Source organism: Salmo salar, chromosome 17, assembly GCF_965601325.2.
Source record: "Salmo salar chromosome 17, fSalSal1, whole genome shotgun sequence".
Taxonomy (NCBI): Eukaryota; Metazoa; Chordata; class Actinopteri; order Salmoniformes; family Salmonidae; genus Salmo; species Salmo salar.
In genome coordinates this window covers 79489119-79509231 of record NC_138307.1, presented here as the reverse complement: position 1 = coordinate 79509231, position 20113 = coordinate 79489119, and the positions used below count along the sequence as shown (strand labels likewise).

The following is a 20113-nucleotide window of genomic DNA, read 5'->3' as shown; positions in this document are numbered from 1 at the left end:
ACCACCTTTCCTCTAGTACAGTAGCTAGCTGGTGATTCAGTACCACCTTTCCTCTAGTACAGTAGCTAGCTGGTGATTCAGTACCACCTTTCTTCTAGTACAGTAGCTAGCTGGTGATTCAGTACCACCTTTCTTCTAGTACAGTAGCTAGCTGGTGATTCAGTACCACCTTCTAGTACAGTAGCTAGCTGGTGATTCAGTACCACCTTTCTTCTAGTACAGTAGCTAGCTGGTGATTCAGTACCACCTTTCTTCTAGTACAGTAGCTAGCTGGTGATTCAGTACCACCTTTCTTCTAGTACAGTAGCTAGCTGGTGATTCAGTACCACCTTTCTTCTAGTACAGTAGCTAGCTGGTGATTCAGTACCACCTTTCTTCTAGTACAGTAGCTAGCTGGTGATTCAGTACCACCTTTCTTCTAGTACAGTAGCTAGCTGGTGATTTAGTACCACCTTTCTTCTAGTACAGTAGCTAGCTGGTGATTCAGTACCACCTTTCTTCTAGTACAGTAGCTAGCTGGTGATTCAGTACCACCTTTCTTCTAGTACAGTAGCTAGCTGGTGATTCAGTACCACCTTTCTTCTAGTACAGTAGCTAGCTGGTGATTCAGTACCACCTTTCTTCTAGTACAGTAGCTAGCTGGTGATTTAGTACCACCTTTCTTCTAGTACAGTAGCTAGCTGGTGATTCAGCACCACCTTTCTTCTAATACAGTAGCTAGCTGGTGATTCAGGACCACAAGTCTGTCTCTCACACCCCTCTCTCTTTCACTCATGATTTTCTGTCTTTCGTTCTCTCGCTCTCCTTCCGTCTTGCATATTTCTTTCTCTCTCCCCATCTCTCTCACACATCCCTGCTCTGAGCAGTAGGACTGAGACAGACAGAATGTGGGTGCAACTGGCAGCTGCGTCTCTCTCTCACACCATTTCATTCCAGAGATCTCTAAATCAGGTAGTGAGATGACACCTTGACTCTGTCTGGCACACCAGTGTAGAGGGGGAGAGTTAGAATGTTCAGAAGAAACAGAGGTAAAAACAACAACAACGTTTGAAGCACTAGTGGATAATTGACACGTGATGAACTCCTGTTTGTTGTTCTAATATGCTGCTCTGATAGAAGCTGAATGAAGAGGCTGAATGAAGAGGCTGAATGAAGAGGCTGAATAGCAAGATGGCGCCGATGGAGATGGCAGCGTTGCTTCTAGTCCTTAGGAAACTGCGTAGTATTTGAATTTTTTATAAAGTATTATTTGTTATATTGTTAGCCCAGAAAAGCTTAAGTGTTATTACATACAGTCGGGAACAGCTATTGGATATCAGAGAGACGTCAACTTGCCAGCACAACCAGGAATACAACTTTCCCAAAGTGGATCCTTTGTCTACACCTCCCAGGGCATTTGAACTGATTCCAGAGGCCGACCCAAAACAACGCTATCGGAGGAGAGGGTGCCGGAGCGGTCTTCTTGTGAGACTTCGGATGCGCGCGCACACCACCCACCGCTTCCGAGTACATTACTCGCTAATGTCCGGTCCCTAGTTAACAAAGGCAAGAGGGTCAGCCTTTTCCCGGATATGAGCGCGGATCTCGCCAGACGTCGCAAGCAGTTCAGACCTGCCGCCAAATCACTGAAGGAGAAGAACATCACCGGCTACCTCATCCACCCTGCGCGGATGAAAGTTCAGTACAAAGGCCGAAGCCATATCTTCAACACACCAGGAAAAGAGTTCACTTTTCTCAAAGAACTGAACCGCGTCTGAACCAGGACGGTCTCTCTGGGGGATAAGATGCAGTTTGTTTGTTTTCGCTTATCCGGACTGAACTGCTGATTTCTTCTTGGAATTTGGATCTGTTTACCCCGCTATCCGGTCGCTATAATTGATTTGTACATTTTCAACTAACCGTTTTTTTCCCAGGGTGAGTTCTATTACATTTATAGGAGAGTATATTTTGGTTTAGTCAATATCCACTGGGCGAAGCAAATAAGTGGGCTTAGGCCCACTGCTTTCCCCCCCATTTATGCTTCTCCTCTCCTGAAAAGAGACTCAAGCAGCCCTTACCGTGGGCAGTAAATATTCAGCCCTAAATGTCTATTCACAACGTTTGTTATCAACTCAGAGAGCTCGCAGGGTTTAGTTTACGCCAAGGTTTAGCTAGTAAGAGTAAGATGGAAAGCCAGCAGCAACGCATCTCTACAAGTGGATTCATGTTTGATTGTTGGGATTGTTGTTTTACTCTGACAATCGGGGTGGGTGGGATTTTTTTATATGTTTATTGTTGTTTCCTTCCTAAAGAGACACATAGGTCACTTCAGGGTTCAAACTAAAGTTGAAACATTTCCTGACTATTTACATATGAGAGATTTCCATTCGGTTACATATTTGAAACCCAACCTATGCTTAATCCACTAAAATATGTCACATTCAACGTAAAAGGTCTTAACAGCCCGATTAAAAGGAAAAGAGTCTATACATACCTTAAGAAATTAAAGGCTGACATTGTGTTTTTACAAGAAACACATCTTACAGCCAGTGAACAATAGAAATTGAAGAGGGAATGGGTAGGACAAGTTTTGCATCCTCTTTTAACTCCAAAGGAAGAGGAACTGCAATTTTGATAAGTAGACATCTCCTTCTGCGTCAACAACACCATCTCTGATCCCTCGGGCAGGTTTGTTTTGGTGCAGGGGCATATGTTTTCAGAGTCTTGGACCTTATTGAATATTTATGCTCCTAACTTCGATGACCATATGTTAATTCAGAATGTCTTCCTTCAGGTCGCTCAAGCACCACCAGGATGGCTACTGGCTGGAGGAGATTTTAATTTTTGTTTAGATACAGTTCTTGATAAGTCCTCTGATAAACCTCACTTCTTACCAAAGCCGGCAAGCTCACCATGTCATTCATGAAAGATCTCAATTTACTAGACATCTGGAGACAGTTGCACCCACAGGATAGGGACTACTCTTTTTATTCACACCCACACAACACATACACACACGCATAGATAACTTTTTACTATCGACCCAACTGTTTCATAGAGTGTTAGATTAGTGACCATTCTCCTCTGGTATTATCAATCTCCATTCCTACCAAGATAAATGGGGCATATAGATGGAGACTAAATTCTACACTCCTAAAGCAACCTGAATTTTGTGCATTTATCAAAGCGCAGATCAATATTTTTACTTTGACAAACAAACCCTCCGCTCCTGACAGTTTCATTCTTTGGGACACATTGAAAGCCTATCTGAGGGCACAGATCATTTCCTATACTAAAGGGTTGAAGAGAAAACACGGTGCGGAACTGAATGTCCTTGAATCTGAAATCTCTGAGCTGGAGAAAACCTACCAAAGAGGCCCGACTAAAGATCTATACATGCTTTTGGTAAATAAAAAACTGAAATATAATATTCTGAACACATATCAAGCTGAGAGGGCCATCACTAAATCAAAACAGCGTTATTACGAGCTTGGAGAGAAAGCTCACAAAGTATTGGCATGGCAACTGAAGGCAGAGGAAAGTAAGAGGACAGTTAATGCTACAGAAACTCTTACTAATGAGATATCTTTCTACCCTACTGAACTTAATAATACTTAAGAAATACTATGAAGACCTCTACACTTCCCAATCAAGCGATGATCTATCAGAGATCGACTCCTTTCTCTCCTCTCTCAACCTCCCATGCCTGTCAGAGGAAGACAGAGAGCGCCTGAGTAAACACTTCTCAGTTCCTGAATTGTTGGAGGCCATTAAATCCTTAACTTCTAATAAATCTCCTGGGGAGGATGGCTTCCCTCCAGAGGTCTATAAAGAATTTAGGGAGCTGTTGGTCCCCTACCTTATGGAGGTACTTAAAAAAGCCAGGGAAGACAACTGCTTTCCAGAGTCTCTCTCTCAAGCAGTGATTACTGTAATCCACAAGAAAGGGAAAACCCCGCTAAAGTGCACCTCCTATAGACCAATCTCTCTCCTTAACACAGATTTTAAACTGGTCACCAAGATGCAATCTAAGAGACTGGAGTCATGTCTTCCCCTGCTGGTCAACCCAGATCAGACTGGCTTCATAATTAATAGATTGTCCTCCAATAATCTCAGAAGGTTCTTTGATATAATTCACCTTGCTAACAAAACCAAAATACCTAGTGTCGCAGTCTCCCTCGACGCTAAAAAGGCCTTTCATATGGTTGAATGGCCATACCTCTTTCGCGTCTTGGAAAAGTTTGGTTTAGGTACCGTGATGGTAAATTTGATAAAATCACTCTACAAATCTCCTAAAGCTAGGATTGCTACCAATGGGATTACTTCCTCCTCTTTCCCTCTCTATAGGGGGAACAGACAAGGTTGCCCAATTAACCCCAAACTCTTTGCCATCGCCATCGAACCGTTGGCTGAGGCTATTAGAACATGCCCTGACATACATGGCTTTGAGGTGGGCCCCCAGACCCGTAAGTTATCACTCTTTGCGGACGACCTTATCTTATTTCTAACAAACCCAGAACACTCCCTCTCTCACTTGCAGATCCTACTACAGTGTTATAGTTCTTTCTCTGGATATAAGGTCAATTTTGATAAAAGCCAAATCTTACCGTTGTCTGTCTTTGACCACCATACCATCAAGCAAAGGTTGCCTTTTAGATGGTCGCCTATGGGCTTCACATATTTGGGCATAATGGTGGATGGTAACCTGAACAACCTCTATAAACTCAATCTGGCCAGTTTGTTGCAAAAGGTGGAGGGTAACCTGTGTAAATGGATGGACTTGCCTCTCACTCTACTGGGTATGATCAATGTAATTAAAATGAATGTCCTGCCCAGATATCTATATTTGTTTCAATCTCTCCCTATCCCTGTTCCCGCATCGTTCTTTTCCTCTCTCGACAAGCTGACCAGACGGTTTATCTGGCACAGCAAAACCCCAAGGGTTGGCCTGCATAAACTTGACCCTTGATTACGGTCAAGGGGCTTAAACCGCCCCAATTTTAGAATGTACTACTGGGCTGCACAGTCTAGGTTTCTGGCTCAGAGGTTTGACAATGGTCCCTCTGCCTCATGGTTGAACATTGAAAAGTTTGAGGTAAATGATGACACTGGTGCAGAATTGTTTTACAAATGGGATAGAAAATCGATAAAAACCATCACAGACAACCCTTTAATCATACATTCTGTCCTGCCATGGTGCAAACTGCATGAGCTGTTCAGACGAGAGGGATTTCTTTCCCCTAAAACCCCTCTATGGAACAATAGATTGATCCCTATGTTTTTCCAGAATAGTAACTTTAGATCATGGTCTGATAAGGGGATCACTCTTCTGGAACACTGTTATGAGGAGGGAATTCTTATGTCTTTTGATCAGCTGAAACAGAAATACCACTTGTCTAACAGGGACTTCTTTAGCTACCTACAACTACGAGACTTTATGAGGGTGACTCTCAAGGGACAATAGAACCCAGCTAAGAACAACTCTGCCACGCAGACCAACCACTATTCAAGACCATTTCACTTGTTTACGATGCTCTTATGTCAGGACTAACACTGCCTGAGCTACATAAACCCCGACTTAGATGGGAAAAATATCTGGGTATTGATCTTGATGAAGGTCTATGGAGTAACCTATGCAGGGATGGTGTTACATCCACATTGACCTCCAGATACAGACTGATCCGGTTTAATTTCCTTCAGCTCTATATCACCCCATCTAGACTGCACAAGTTCAACCCTGATATCTCCTCCCTGTGTTTTAGATGTGGCTCAGATGAAGGAACATTCCTCCATTCCACTTGGCAGTGTTCAAAACTACACGGTTTCTGGCAGGGGGTATGAGATACCATATCCTCAATTCACGGGGTTGCATTCCCTTTAGACCCAGAGGTCTGTCTACTGGGTAACTTTACTCACACCAATCTTAGGCAAGCCATACTATAAAGCTAACAAAAATATTGCTAGCGATTGCCAAGAAATGTATTGCCTTGAAATGGACATCGGATTCCTCCCTGCCAGTTGCAATGTGGCTATCGGAGGTTAATAGTTGTATCCCACTGGAGAAAATCACTTACTGCTTGAGGAATAAGTTAGACATTTTACAGAATTTGGCAACCTTTTATTGACTATATGGAAAATCTCCCCTCACATCACATTGACTGAATCTCTATATAATCCTTATATAATGTTTTACACGAAATGTGTCGTATGTAGCTTACGGCAGGTGATCCAATTATTATTTTACTCTTTATCATGACTTATTTATTGTATGTTTGTATATATAATTATTTGTATTTTTATGCTACGCTCGTCTGTAACTGTCACTTTGTCCTATTGTTGTCTAATATCGTTTCACTTTTGTTTTGAATGTTAATTGGAAAATGCTAAATATTAAATATTTAAAAAAAACATAACTGAAAGCACGTACCACCGCATTTAATCATGGCAAGACGACTGGAAACGGCCGAAAACAAACAGTGTAGTTGTTCCCTCCGTAAGACAATCAAACAAGCAAAGCGTCAGTATAGAGACAAAGTGGAGTCGTAATTCAGCAGCTTAGACACGAGACGTATGTGGCAGAGTCTACAGTCAATCACAGATTACAAAAATAAAATAAACTGTCGCGGACGTCTTGCTCCAAACAAATTAAACAACTTCTTTGCACGTTTTGAGGACAATACATTGCCACCGCCACGGCCCGCTACCAAAGACTGTGGGCTCTCCTTCTCCATGGCCGACGTGAGTAAGACATTTAAACGTGTTAACCCTCGGAAGGCTGCCGGCCCAGACGCCATCCCTAGCCGCGTCCTCAGAGCATGCGCAGACCAGCTGGCTGGTGTGTTTACGGAAATATTCAACCACACCCTATCCCAGTCTGCTGTCCCCACATGCTTCAAGATGGCCACCATTGTTCATGTTCCCAAGAAAACGAAGGTAACTGAACTAAATGACTATCGCCCCGTAGCACTCACTTCCGTCATCATGAAGTGCTTTGAGAGACTAGTCAAGGATCATATTACCTCCACCCTACCTGTCACCCTAGACCCACTCCAATTTGCTTACCGCCCCAAAAGGTCCACAGATGATGCAATCGCCATCACACTGCACACTGCCCTATCCCATCTGGACAAGAGGAATACCTATGTAAGAATGCTGTTCATTGATTACAGCTCAGCATTCAACACCATAGTACCCTCCAAACTCATCATCAAGCTGGAGGCCCTGGGTCTCGACCCCGCCCTGTGCAACTGGGTCCTGGACTTCCTGACGGGCCGCCCCCAGGTGGTGAGGGTAGGAAACAACATCTCCACTCCACTGATTCTCAACACCGGAGCCCCACAAGGGTGCGTTCTCAGCCCTCTCCTGTACTCCAACTCAATCATCAAGTTTGCAGACAACACTACAGTGGTAGGCTTGATTACCAACAACGACGAGACGGCCTACAGGGACGAGGTGAGGGCCCTCGGAGTGTGGTGTCAGAAAAATTACCTCACACTCAATGTCAACAAAACAAAGGAGATGATCGTGGACTTCAGGAAACAGCAGAGGGAGCAGCCCCCTATCCACATCGATGGGACAGTAGTGGAGAAGGTGGAAAGTTAAGTTCCTCGGCGTACACATCACGGACAAAGTGAAATGGTCCACCCACACAGACAGCGTGGTGAAGAAGGCGCAGCAGCGCCTCTTCAACCTCAGGAGGCTGAAGAAATTTGGATTGTCACCTAAGCCCCTCAATAACTTTTACAGATGCACAATTGAGAGCATCCTGTTGGTCTGTATCACCGCCTGGTATGGAAACTGCACCACCTACAACCGCAGAGCTCTCCAGAGTGTGGTGCAGTGCGCACAACGCATCACCGGGGGCAAACTACCTGCCCTCCAGGACACCTACATCAACCGATGTCACAGGAAGGCCAAAAAGATAATCAAGGACAACAACCACCTGAGCCACTGCTTGTTCACCCCGCTACCATCCAGAAGGCGAGGTCAGTACAGGTGCATCAAAGCTGGGACCGAGAGAGTGAAAAACATATATCTCAAGGCCATCAGATTGTTAAACAGCCATCACTAGCACAGAGAGGCTGCTGCATACCTACAGACTTGATATCATTGGCCACTTTAATTAATGGAACACTAGTCACTTTAATAATGTTTACATATCTCACATTACTCATCTCATATGTATATACTGTATACTGTATCCTTCACTATCTATTCTATACTCTCTATTGCATCTTAGCCACTGTCACTGCTCATCCATATATTTTATACTGATATATTATCATCCTGTTCCTTTACTAGATTGTGTGTTTTAGGTTTTGTTGTGGGATTGTTAGATATTACCTGTTAGATACTGCTGGATCTAGAAGCATAAACATTTAGCTACACTCTAAATAACATCTGCTAACCATGTGTATGTGACCAATAGAATTTGATTTAAATGACGAGGCTGAATGACGAGGCTGAATGAAGAGGCTGAATGACGAGGCTGAATGAAGAGGCTGAACGAAGAGGCTGAACGAAGAGGCTGAACGAAGAGGCTGAACGAAGAGGCTGAACGAAGAGGCTGAACGACGAGGCTGAATGTAGAGGCTGAATGAAGAGGCTGAATGTAGAGGCTGATAATAACATGGTAAAATGTAATAGATCATCAAACTGAACAAAGCACTGTTCCTGTAGAATCACTGGTCAACCAATCACCTTGCCTGCTCAGGCCCAACACGCCCATTCAAACTCTGGTTATGAGGCAGTGATAGTTGTCACTCATCAGAGTTGGCTGGAGAAAGCAGCATTCAGGAGCGTTGGGTTAAAAATAAACATTGGCAAGAGGCTTGTGGTGTAATTTCAGAGAACACAGGAGGAGATAACATGTTGGTCCCCTGCCCCTGAATTCAACATGGCTGCTTTGATGAGAAGAGGAGAACCACACATTCATTCTGCATGGATTTCACTCCGTTATCAACTGATGTGAGACTGTTCAACTAGTAGAGACACACAACCAGAGGGGACATACACATGACATGGGCACAGTGTGTGTGTGTGTGTGTGTGTGTGTGTGTGTGTGTGTGTGTGTGTGTGTGTGTGTGTGTGTGTGTGTGTGTGTGTGTGTGTGTGTGTGGTCTCTCACCCTCTGTGCCTTGGCTAGTTCCTCCTTCAGTCTCTCATTGGCTTTCTCTCTGATCTCCATGACTGAGGGGCTGCGGAGGCGGGACAGGCTGTCATTGGTCAGACCCAGAGACTCCTCCCCTTCCTCTCCAGACAGGAACACCCCCTCTGCTGCCTCTGCCTCTGACCGGACGGGGGGTTCCAACCCCGGAACACTGCAAGGAATCATGGGTAAACTAATGTAAGCGTATAGGAGGGTTGGCTGATTACTACAGGGATCAGTCAGTCATCACTGATCAGCACTATTGACTGTTAGCTTAGTGGTGATAATGATCCAGCTATCATTACCTGTTTGGACATTTTAAGCTGAGTAAGCATGTTTTAATGTATGAATTAGCATCCCAGTGGGCTAGTCATCAATAGTACATTTTAAGTGTCAATGAACACTGCTTAGTGGAACCCTTGACTTTTATTGAATACATTGCCTGGTTATTACCAACTGCACTGCGTAAAGAGATCCTAGTAGAAATCTTGGCATCATTTAAACCAGTTTCACCTGCTAGGATTTGTGTTCCATCTTCAAGATTTTTCTCTTAGTATCTCTTTACATTGTGATCGTCATGGGCCAGGTAATATATCTCTTTACATTGTGGTCGTCATGGGCCAGGTACTATATCTCTTTACATTGTGGTCGTCATGGGCCAGGTACTATATCTCTTTACATTGTGGTCGTCATGGGCCAGGTACTATATCTCTTACATTGTGGTCGTCATGGGCCAGGTACTATATCTCTTACATTGTGGTCGTCATGGGCCAGGTACTATATCTCTTTACATTGTGGTCGTCATGGGCCAGGTACTATATCTCTTTACATTGTGGTCGTCATGGGCCAGGTACTATATCTCTTTACATTGTGGTCGTCATGGGCCAGGTACTATATCTCTTTACATTGTGGTCGTCATGGGCCAGGTACTATATCTCTTTACATTGTGGTCGTCATGGGCCAGGTACTATATCTCTTTACATTGTGGTCGTCATGGGCCAGGTACTATATCTTTTTACATTGTGGTCGTCATGGGCCAGGTGGTATCTCTTTACATTGTGGTCGTCATGGGCCAGGTATTATCTCTTACATTGTGGTCGTCATGGACCAGGTAATATATCTCTTTACATTGTGGTCGTCATGGGCCAGGTACTATATCTCTTTACATTGTGGTCGTCATGGGCCATGTGATATCTCTTACATTGTGGTCGTCATGGACCAGGTAATATCTCTTTACATTGTGGTCGTCATGGGCCAGGTGATATCTCTTACATTGTGGTCGTCATGGGCCAGGTAATATCTCTTTACATTGTGGTCGTCATGGGCCAGGTACTATATCTCTTTACATTGTGGTCGTCATGGACCAGGTAATATATCTCTTTACATTGTGGTCGTCATGGGCCAGGTACTATATCTCTTTACATTGTGGTCGTCATGGGCCAGGTAATATATCTTTACATTGTGGTCGTCATGGGCCAGGTACTATATCTCTTTACATTGTGGTCGTCATGGGCCAGGTGATATCTCTTACATTGTGGTCGTCATGGACCAGGTAATATCTCTTTACATTGTGGTCGTCATGGGCCAGGTGATATCTCTTACATTGTGTTTGTCATGGGCCAGGTACTATATCTCTTTACATTGTGGTGGTCATGGGCCAGGTACTATATCTCTTTACATTGTATTTGTCATGGGCCAGGTAATATCTCTTTACATTGTATTTGTCATGGGCCAGGTAATATCTCTTTACATTGTGTTTGTCATGGGCCAGGTACTATATCTCTTTACATTGTGTTTGTCATGGGCCAGGTACTATATCTCTTTACATTGTGTTTGTCATGGGCCAGGTACTATATCTCTTTACATTGTGGTCGTCATGGGCCAGGTAATATATCTTTACATTGTGGTCGTCATGGGCCAGGTAATATCTCTTTACATTGTGGTCGTCATGGGCCAGGTAATATATCTTTACATTGTGGTCGTCATGGGCCAGGTACTATATCTCTTTACATTGTGGTCGTCATGGGCCAGGTACTATATCTCTTTACATTGTGGTCGTCATGGGCCAGGTACTATATCTCTTTACATTGTGGTCGTCATGGGCCAGGTAATATATCTTTACATTGTGGTCGTCATGGGCCAGGTAATATCTCTTTACATTGTGGTCGTCATGGGCCAGGTAATATATCTTTACATTGTGGTCGTCATGGGCCAGGTAATATATCTTTACATTGTGGTCGTCATGGGCCAGGTAATATCTCTTTACATTGTGGTCGTCATGGGCCAGGTAATATATCTTTACATTGTGGTCGTCATGGGCCAGGTACTATATCTCTTTACATTGTGGTCGTCATGGGCCAGGTAATATATCTTTACATTGTGGTCGTCATGGGCCAGGTAATATATCTTTACATTGTGGTCGTCATGGGCCAGGTAATATCTCTTTACATTGTGGTCGTCATGGGCCAGGTAATATATCTTTACATTGTGGTCGTCATGGGCCAGGTAATATATCTTTACATTGTGGTCGTCATGGGCCAGGTAACATAAGTCTGTTTCTCCAGGAGGGTTTCTTCCTGACCTTCCATTGTGGGGTTCTGTGCTGCCCAGTAGCCGAGGGGCAGAGTAGATGGGCTGGGTGGGCAGCTGGTCGACTCGCAGGGCGTTGGGGGGGCAGGGGCTGGAGCTGAGGGAGGGTGTACGGTACAGGGCGCTGGAAGGAGCGCTGTGACATTGGGGTCTGGGGTCGGAGGTCAATCCGTGGAGGTCAGGGGTGGTGGGTGACGCCAAGTTGACCTCATGGAAGCCTTCCAGGGGTTCGCTGGCCATAGCCCTGCAGCTACAGTCATCATACACCTCCCTGAGGAGAGGAGAGGGGAGAGAGAGGAGAAAAGAACACGATTAAAATCAAACAGAGACATCCATTCTAGACTACATTCACACAGATCTAATTCTGCTATTTCAATCAGACCACCCACAGCAGCAACAGTATCAGTGTGTTTCCCAGGTGTGGTCTGTGGAGTAGCTGATTAAACATTGGTCTGTCTGTCTCCCTCTTCAGCCCCAGCAGAGACAGCAGACCGCCAGGCCACTGCTCCAGTCAGTCAGGGCTGAAATTAACTAGGTCATTCAGGGGAATGGTTACAGACAGTAACAGGCCAGTCTCTCTGACAGGAAATAGGTCATTCAGGGGAATGGTTACAGACAGTAACAGGCCAGTCTCTCTGACAGGAAATAGGTCATTCAGGGGAATGGTTACAGACAGTAACAGGCCAGTCTCTCTGACAGGAAATAGGTCATTCAGGGGAATGGTTACAGACAGTAACAGGCCAGTCTCTCTGACAGGAAATAGGTCATCCAGGGGAATGGTTACAGACAGTAACAGGCCAGTCTCTCTGACAGGAAATAGGTCATTCAGGGGAATGGTTACAGACAGTAACAGGCCAGTCTCTCTGACAGGAAATGTAATGTGTACCTGTGAAGTTAGTGTTGACATTCACACTGAAGGTTTAACTAGCCTGATTCCACCAAACTGTTTCATTCCATAAGCTATTTCATTCATTCATTCATTCATTCATTCATTCATTCATTCATTCATTCAGCTGAATAGAAACCAACAGGTATGAACCTACCATTATGATGAATGTGTGTGTATTTAAAAGCTGATGATGTGATTGTGTGTGTAGTGGTTCTCCTCTTCAGTCAGGATAGACCTCCAACACTGGCTTACTGCTGCAAGAGAAGACAGGAAGAGATGAGAGTTACTGTTGGTGAGCTGAAATATTAGAAACAGCTTGGGGGGGGGGGGGGGGAACAGCTTGGGGGGGAAACAGCTTGGGGGGGGAAACAGCTTGGGGGGGGAAACAGCTTGGGGGGGGAACAGCTTGGGGGGGGAACAGCTTGGGGGGGGAACAGCTTGGGGGGGAAACAGCTTGGGGGGGGAGACAGCTTGGGGGGGGGACAGCTTGGGGGGGGGGACAGCTTGGGGGGGGGACAGCTTGGGGGGGGGACAGCTTGGGGGGCGGGGGAACAGCTTGGGGGGCGGGGAACAGCTTGGGGGGGGGGGGGACAGCTTGGGGGGGGGGGACAGCTTGGGGGGGGGGGGGGACAGCTTGGGGGGGGGGGAACAGCTTGGAATATGTTGCCAGGGTTAGTTAGGTGTAACCCTTTACACTCGTACCCGTATACAGGTTGAAAATGGCAGATTTGGACAGTAATTAGCGCCTAAATTGGAAAATACTAGCTGTACAGTAACATGCAAAATACATGAGATCAGACTAGTGGCTTTTGACTGACAGACGTTCTGAACTAGAGCTCCGCACGCCACAACAAGTTCTGCAAATGTTTTGTTGTCTGAGAGGGAAATGCTGTACATGAAGTATTTTAAAAGGTGAGACGTTAATGATTATAATTAATACCACATTGATGTCACACAAGGAAGACAAACACCTGTGAGTCCAAACGTGCACTTCACATTTCTATATCAGAAAACTGACTTGCCTAGTTAAATAAAGGTTACACAAAGGTTAAACTAAAAAATATTTTAAACACCAAACACATTTGATGGATTGTGGGAAAAGAGCAGGAATAGGCTTTTGTAGGCCAATGGTGTGACTGCTGTCTGCATCCAAAGATGATCTAACTTGAATAAAGGCTTGGAGGTAAGGATGATAGTAGTGGTGTAGTCTACAGCGATACAGATATCACTTATTATTGATATCTACATAGAGCATTGATGTGAATCACACTGCTGCTCTCTCATTTAGCTATTTGTGCTTTACGGATTATGGTTGTTGTGGACGGCTGTTCACAAATATAAATGTGGATTTCAACACAATAATGGCTGAATTCAAGAAGTTTAAGCTGCCTATTAATCATTGTTTTTGAAACCAGTGGACAGCCAGTTTAAAATGCTCTCTGGCAACAGCTGCATAGTGCCGATCCTAAACAGCCAGTTTAAAATGTGCTCTGACAACAGCTGCATAGTGCGGATCCTAAACAGCCAGTTTAAAATGCGCTCTGACAACAGCTGCATAGTGCGGATCCTAAACAGCCAGTTTAAAATGCGCTCTGGCAACAGCTGCATAGTGAGGATCCTAAACAGCCAGTTTAAAATGCGCTCTGGCAACAGCTGCATAGTGATGATCCTAAACAGCCAGTTTAAAATGCGCTCTGGCAACAGCTGCATAGTGCGGATCCTAACCAGCCGGTTTAAAATGCGCTCTGGCAACAGCTGCATAGTGAGGATCCTAAACAGCCAGTTTAAAATGCGCTCTGGCAACAGCTGCATAGTGCGGATCCTAAACAGCCAGTTTAAAATGCGCTCTGGCAACAGCTGCATAGTGCGGATCCTAAACAGCAAGTTTAAAATGCGCTCTGGCAACAGCTGCATAGTGCGGATCCTAAACAGCCAGTTTAAAATGCGCTCTGGCAACAGCTGCATAGTGCGGATCCTAAACAGCCAGTTTAAAATGTGCTCTGGCAACAGCTGCATAGTGCGGATCCTAAACAGCCAGTTTAAAATGCGCTCTGGCAACAGCTGCATAGTGCAGATCCTAAACAGCCAGTTTAAAATGCGCTCTGGCAACAGCTGCATAGAGCAGATCCTAAACAGCCAGTTTAAAATGCGCTCTGGCAACAGCTGCATAGTGCGGATCCTAAACAGCCGGTGAAATAGAGGGGAGGGAGGTCCTCCCTGCTAAACTCCACTGTGGCATTGTGCCCCATTCCGTCAAAAACCTTCTTCATTTAACACCACGACAGGGGCTTAATGTCTCCATCTAATTTGTACTGATGAATACATGTCCATGGGACAAACGTACCATCAAACCTGACCACTTTAGACTTCACAGCTGCATATCATCAAGATATCAACGTGTCACCAACAAAAAGGTCAACAGGCCTATAGCAAACACAGCATATGCCATTCATTTTCTACATGGAAATAGCACTTTTCAGTAGTGCTCAAAGCATGCCATTCCACTCAAACAATTACCCAATCAGTTGTCCATGACAACAGACACACCTCACACACACACACCTCACACACACACGCATCTCAAACTCCACTGGTCATACACACGACAGACACACCCATGCTAACATTCCAAAGGTTAAGCTAACTCTGTTATGAGGTGTTTTACAACCAGGCCAGTCCACTGAAGGGTGGAAATACAATAAATCTATTGGCTGGAAAGACAGAGAGCCCGGTAATGGGAGCAGCTCATAGGCTGCACCACCTGTCTGTCGGTACGGCTGCTATGGAAACAGAGACAGGTTGTCATTGTAATTTCCTACCCAGTGAACATGGTGCTGTAAACAGAGGAGAGTAAGGAGCGCTCTGAGACGAGCTACAGTAGTGTCTGTCTGTCTCTCTCTGCGTCTGTGTGTTTCTAACAGGGTGTGTTGAGTTCTCAACAGGGTTTACAGATACAACAGGACAACACTAGCAGCATTCAGACAGTAGTTACTCATCAACTATTAGTCCTGTCTATAGAGAGGGGTTCAACTGGACCACAGTCCTGTCTATAGAGAGGGGTTCAACTGGATCACAGTCCTGTCTTACAGAGAGGGGTTCAACTGGATCACAGTCCTGTCTTACAGAGAGGGGTTCAACTGGATCACAGTCCTGTCTTACAGAGAGGCGTTCAACTGGACCACAGTCCTGTCTTACAGACAGGGGTTCAACTGGACCACAGTCCTGTCTTACAGACAGGGGTTCAACTGGACCACAGTCCTGTCTTACAGAGAGGGGTTCAACTGGACCACAGTCCTGTCTTACAGAGAGGGGTTCAACTGGACCACAGTCCTGTCTTACAGAGAGGGGTTCAACTGGACCACAGTCCTGTCTTACAGAGAGGGGTTCAACTGGATCACAGTCCTGTCTTACAGAGAGGGGTTCAACTGGATCACAGTCCTGTCTACAGAGAGGGGTTCAACTGGATCACAGTCCTGTCTACAGAGAGGGGTTCAACTGGACCACAGTCCTGTCTTACAGAGAGGGGCTCAACTGGATCACAGTCCTGTCTACAGAGAGGGGCTCAACTGGATAACAGTCCTGTCTTACAGAGAGGGGCTCAACTGGATCACAGTCCTGTCTACAGAGAGGGGTTCAACTGGACCACAGTCCTGTCTTACAGAGAGGGGCTCAACTGGATCACAGTCCTGTCTACAGAGAGGGGTTCAACTGGACCACAGTCCTGTCTTACAGAGAGGGGTTCAACTGGATCATAGTCCTGTCTATAACCAGCCCCAGTTACTACCTACCATCACCACATCAACATGAACCAGTGTTCACTACTGTATTATAACCAGCCCCAGTTACTACCTCTACCATCACCACATCAACATGGACCAGTGTTAACTACTGTATTATAACCAGCCCCAGTTACTACCTACCATCATCACATCAACATGAACCAGTGTTAACTACTGTATTATAACCAGCCCCAGTTACTACCTCTACCATCATCACATCAACATGAACCAGTGTTAACTACTGTATTATAACCAGCCCCAGTTACTACCTACCATCACCACATCAACATGGACCAGTGTTCACTACTGTATTATAACCAGCCCCAGTTACTACCTACCATCACCACATCAACATGGACCAGTGTTCACTACTGTATTATAACCAGCCCCAGTTACTACCTCTACCATCACCACATCAACATGAACCAGTGTTAACTACTGTATTATAACCAGCCCCAGTTACTACCTCTACCATCACCACATCAACATGAACCAGTGTTCACTACTGTATTATAACCAGCCCCAGTTACTACCTCTACCATCATCACATCAACCAGTGTTAACTACTGTATTATAACCAGCCCCAGTTACTACCTACCATCACCACATCAACATGGAGAGAACCGGTGTTCACTACTGCGTTATCCATTAAGACTGTCTAGTCTACACCTCCTCACACTCAACTGGATAACCGTGCCTGCTTACAGAGAGGGGCTAACATACAGTCCTGTCTACAGAGAGGGGTCAACTGGAACAGTCCTGTCTTACAGAGAGGGGCTCAACTGGATCACAGTCCTGTCTACAGAGAGGGGTTCAACTGGACCACAGTCCTGTCTTACAGAGAGGGGCTCAACTGGATCACAGTCCTGTCTACAGAGAGGGGTTCAACTGGACCACAGTCCTGTCTTACAGAGAGGGGTTCAACTGGATCATAGTCCTGTCTATAACCAGCCCCAGTTACTACCTACCATCACCACATCAACATGAACCAGTGTTCACTACTGTATTATAACCAGCCCCAGTTACTACCTCTACCATCACCACATCAACATGGACCAGTGTTAACTACTGTATTATAACCAGCCCCAGTTACTACCTACCATCATCACATCAACATGAATCAGTGTTAACTACTGTATTATAACCAGCCCCAGTTACTACCTCTACCATCATCACATCAACATGAACCAGTGTTAACTACTGTATTATAACCAGCCCCAGTTACTACCTCTACCATCATCACATCAACATGAACCAGTGTTAACTACTGTATTATAACCAGCCCCAGTTACTACCTACCATCACCACATCAACATGAACCAGTGTTAACTACTGTATTATAACCAGCCCCAGTTACTACCTACCATCACCACATCAACATGATCCAGTGTTCCTTACTGTATTATAACCAGCCCCAGTTACTACCTCTACCATCATCACATCAACCAGTGTTAACTACTGTATTATAACCAGCCCCAGTTACTACCTACCATCACCACATCAACATGGAGAGAACCGGTGTTCACTACTGCGTTATCCATTAAGACTGTCTAGTCTAACACACAGTCCTGTCTACAGAGAGGGGCTCAACTGGATAACAGTCCTGTCTTACAGAGAGGGGCTCAACTGGATCACAGTCCTGTCTACAGAGAGGGGTTCAACTGGACCACAGTCCTGTCTTACAGAGAGGGGCTCAACTGGATCACAGTCCTGTCTACAGAGAGGGGTTCAACTGGACCACAGTCCTGTCTTACAGAGAGGGGTTCAACTGGATCATAGTCCTGTCTATAACCAGCCCCAGTTACTACCTACCATCACCACATCAACATGGACCAGTGTTAACTACTGTATTATAACCAGCCCCAGTTACTACCTCTACCAACACCACATCAACATGAACCAGTGTTCACTACTGTATTATAACCAGCCCCAGTTACTACCTCTACCATCACCACATCAACATGAACCAGTGTTCACTACTGTATTATAACCAGCCCCAGTTACTACCTCTACCATCACCACATCAACATGAACCAGTGTTCACTACTGTATTATAACCAGCCCCAGTTACTACCTCTACCATCATCACATCAACCAGTGTTAACTACTGTATTATAACCAGCCCCAGTTACTACCTACCATCACCACATCAACATGGAGAGAACCAGTGTTCACTACTGCATTATCCATTAAGACTGTCTAGTCTAACACACAGTCCTGTAGCAACAGACCGGTCAAACATTAGTATGCTGTGTGACTAACACTGACAGTAGAGAGAAAAACTATACATCTGAATCACAGCGTAACCAAAGGCCTGAGGTTACAGTGTTTCCACAGAAGAATATATATATATAAATGAGAGAGAGTGAGAGAGAGTGTGAGTGAGTGAGTGAGTGAGTGAGAGAGAGTGTGAGTGAGTGAGTGAGTGAGAGAGAGTGTGAGTGAGTGAGTGAGTGAGTGAGTGAGTGAGTGAGTGAGTGAGTGAGTGAGTGAGTGAGTGAGTGAGAGAGAGTGTGAGTGAGTGAGAGAGTGAGAGTGTGAGTGAGAGAGAGAGAGTGTGAGTGAGAGAGAGAGAGTGTGAGAGAGTGTGAGTGAGAGAGAGAGAGTGTGAGTGAGTGAGTGAGTGAGAGAGAGAGAGTGAGAGAGAGTGTGAGTGAGTGAGTGAGTGAGAGAGAGTGTGAGTGAGTGAGTGAGTGAGTGAGTGAGTGAGTGAGTGAGTGAGTGAGAGAGAGTGTGAGTGAGTGAGTGAGTGAGAGAGAGTGTGAGTGAGTGAGTGAGTGAGAGAGAGTGTGAGTGAGTGAGTGAGTGAGTGAGAGAGAGTGTGAGTGAGTGAGAGAGAGTGTGAGTGAGAGAGAGAGAGTGTGAGTGAGAGAGAGAGAGTGTGAGTGAGTGAGTGAGTGAGAGAGAGTGTGAGTGAGTGAGAGAGAGTGTGAGTGAGTGAGAGAGAGAGTGAGTGAGTGTGAGTGAGTGAGTGAGTGAGTGAGAGAGAGTGTGAGTGAGTGAGTGAGTGAGAGAGAGTGTGAGTGAGAGAGAGAGAGTGTGAGTGAGTGAGTGAGAGAGAGAGAGTGTGAGTGAGAGAGAGAGAGTGTGAGTGAGTGAGTGAGAGAGAGAGAGTGTGAGTGAGAGAGAGAGAGTGAGAGAGAGAGAGTGTGAGAGAGTGTGAGTGAGAGAGAGAGAGTGTGAGAGAGTGTGAGTGAGAGAGAGAGAGTGTGAGAGAGTGTGAGTGAGAGAGAGAGAGTGTGAGAGAGTGTGAGTGAGAGAGAGAGAGTGTGAGTGAGTGAGTGAGTGAGTGAGTGAGTGAGAGAGAGTGTGAGTGAGTGAGAGAGAGAGAGTGTGAGTGAGAGAGAGAGAGTGTGAGTGAGAGAGAGAGAGTGTGAGAGAGTGTGAGTGAGAGAGAGAGAGTGTGAGTGAGTGAGTGAGTGAGAGAGAGAGAGTGAGAGAGAGTGTGAGTGAGTGAGTGAGAGAGAGTGTGAGTGAGTGAGTGAGTGAGTGAGTGAGTGAGTGAGTGAGAGAGAGTGTGAGTGAGTGAGTGAGTGAGAGAGAGTGTGAGTGAGTGAGTGAGTGAGTGAGAGAGAGTGTGAGTGAGTGAGAGAGAGTGTGAGTGAGAGAGAGAGAGTGTGAGTGAGAGAGAGAGAGTGTGAGTGAGTGAGTGAGTGAGAGAGAGTGTGAGTGAGTGAGAGAGAGTGTGAGTGAGTGAGAGAGAGTGTGAGTGAGTGAGTGAGTGTGAGT

General features: G+C 45.4%; 1 protein-coding gene across 5 annotated transcripts in view; it reads right to left on the bottom strand.

Moving 5' to 3' along the window:
* LOC106595282 (rab-3A-interacting protein) overlaps positions 1-20113 on the bottom strand; it is a 94069-nt gene that overhangs the window by 47024 nt on the left and 26932 nt on the right. For 4 of the 5 annotated variants that reach the window (XM_082964224.1, XM_082964227.1, XM_082964228.1 and 1 more), the window contains exons 2-4: positions 12760-12859; positions 11709-11987; positions 9107-9299 (exon numbers count right to left, since the gene is read on the bottom strand). In XM_082964224.1, coding sequence (XP_082820350.1) covers positions 9107-9299; positions 11709-11956 — 441 coding nt within the window. In that variant the 5' untranslated portion in view covers positions 11957-11987; positions 12760-12859. The remainder of the gene's footprint in view (positions 1-9106; positions 9300-11708; positions 11988-12759; positions 12860-20113) is intronic. The other variant, XM_082964225.1, reaches the window with a different exon arrangement.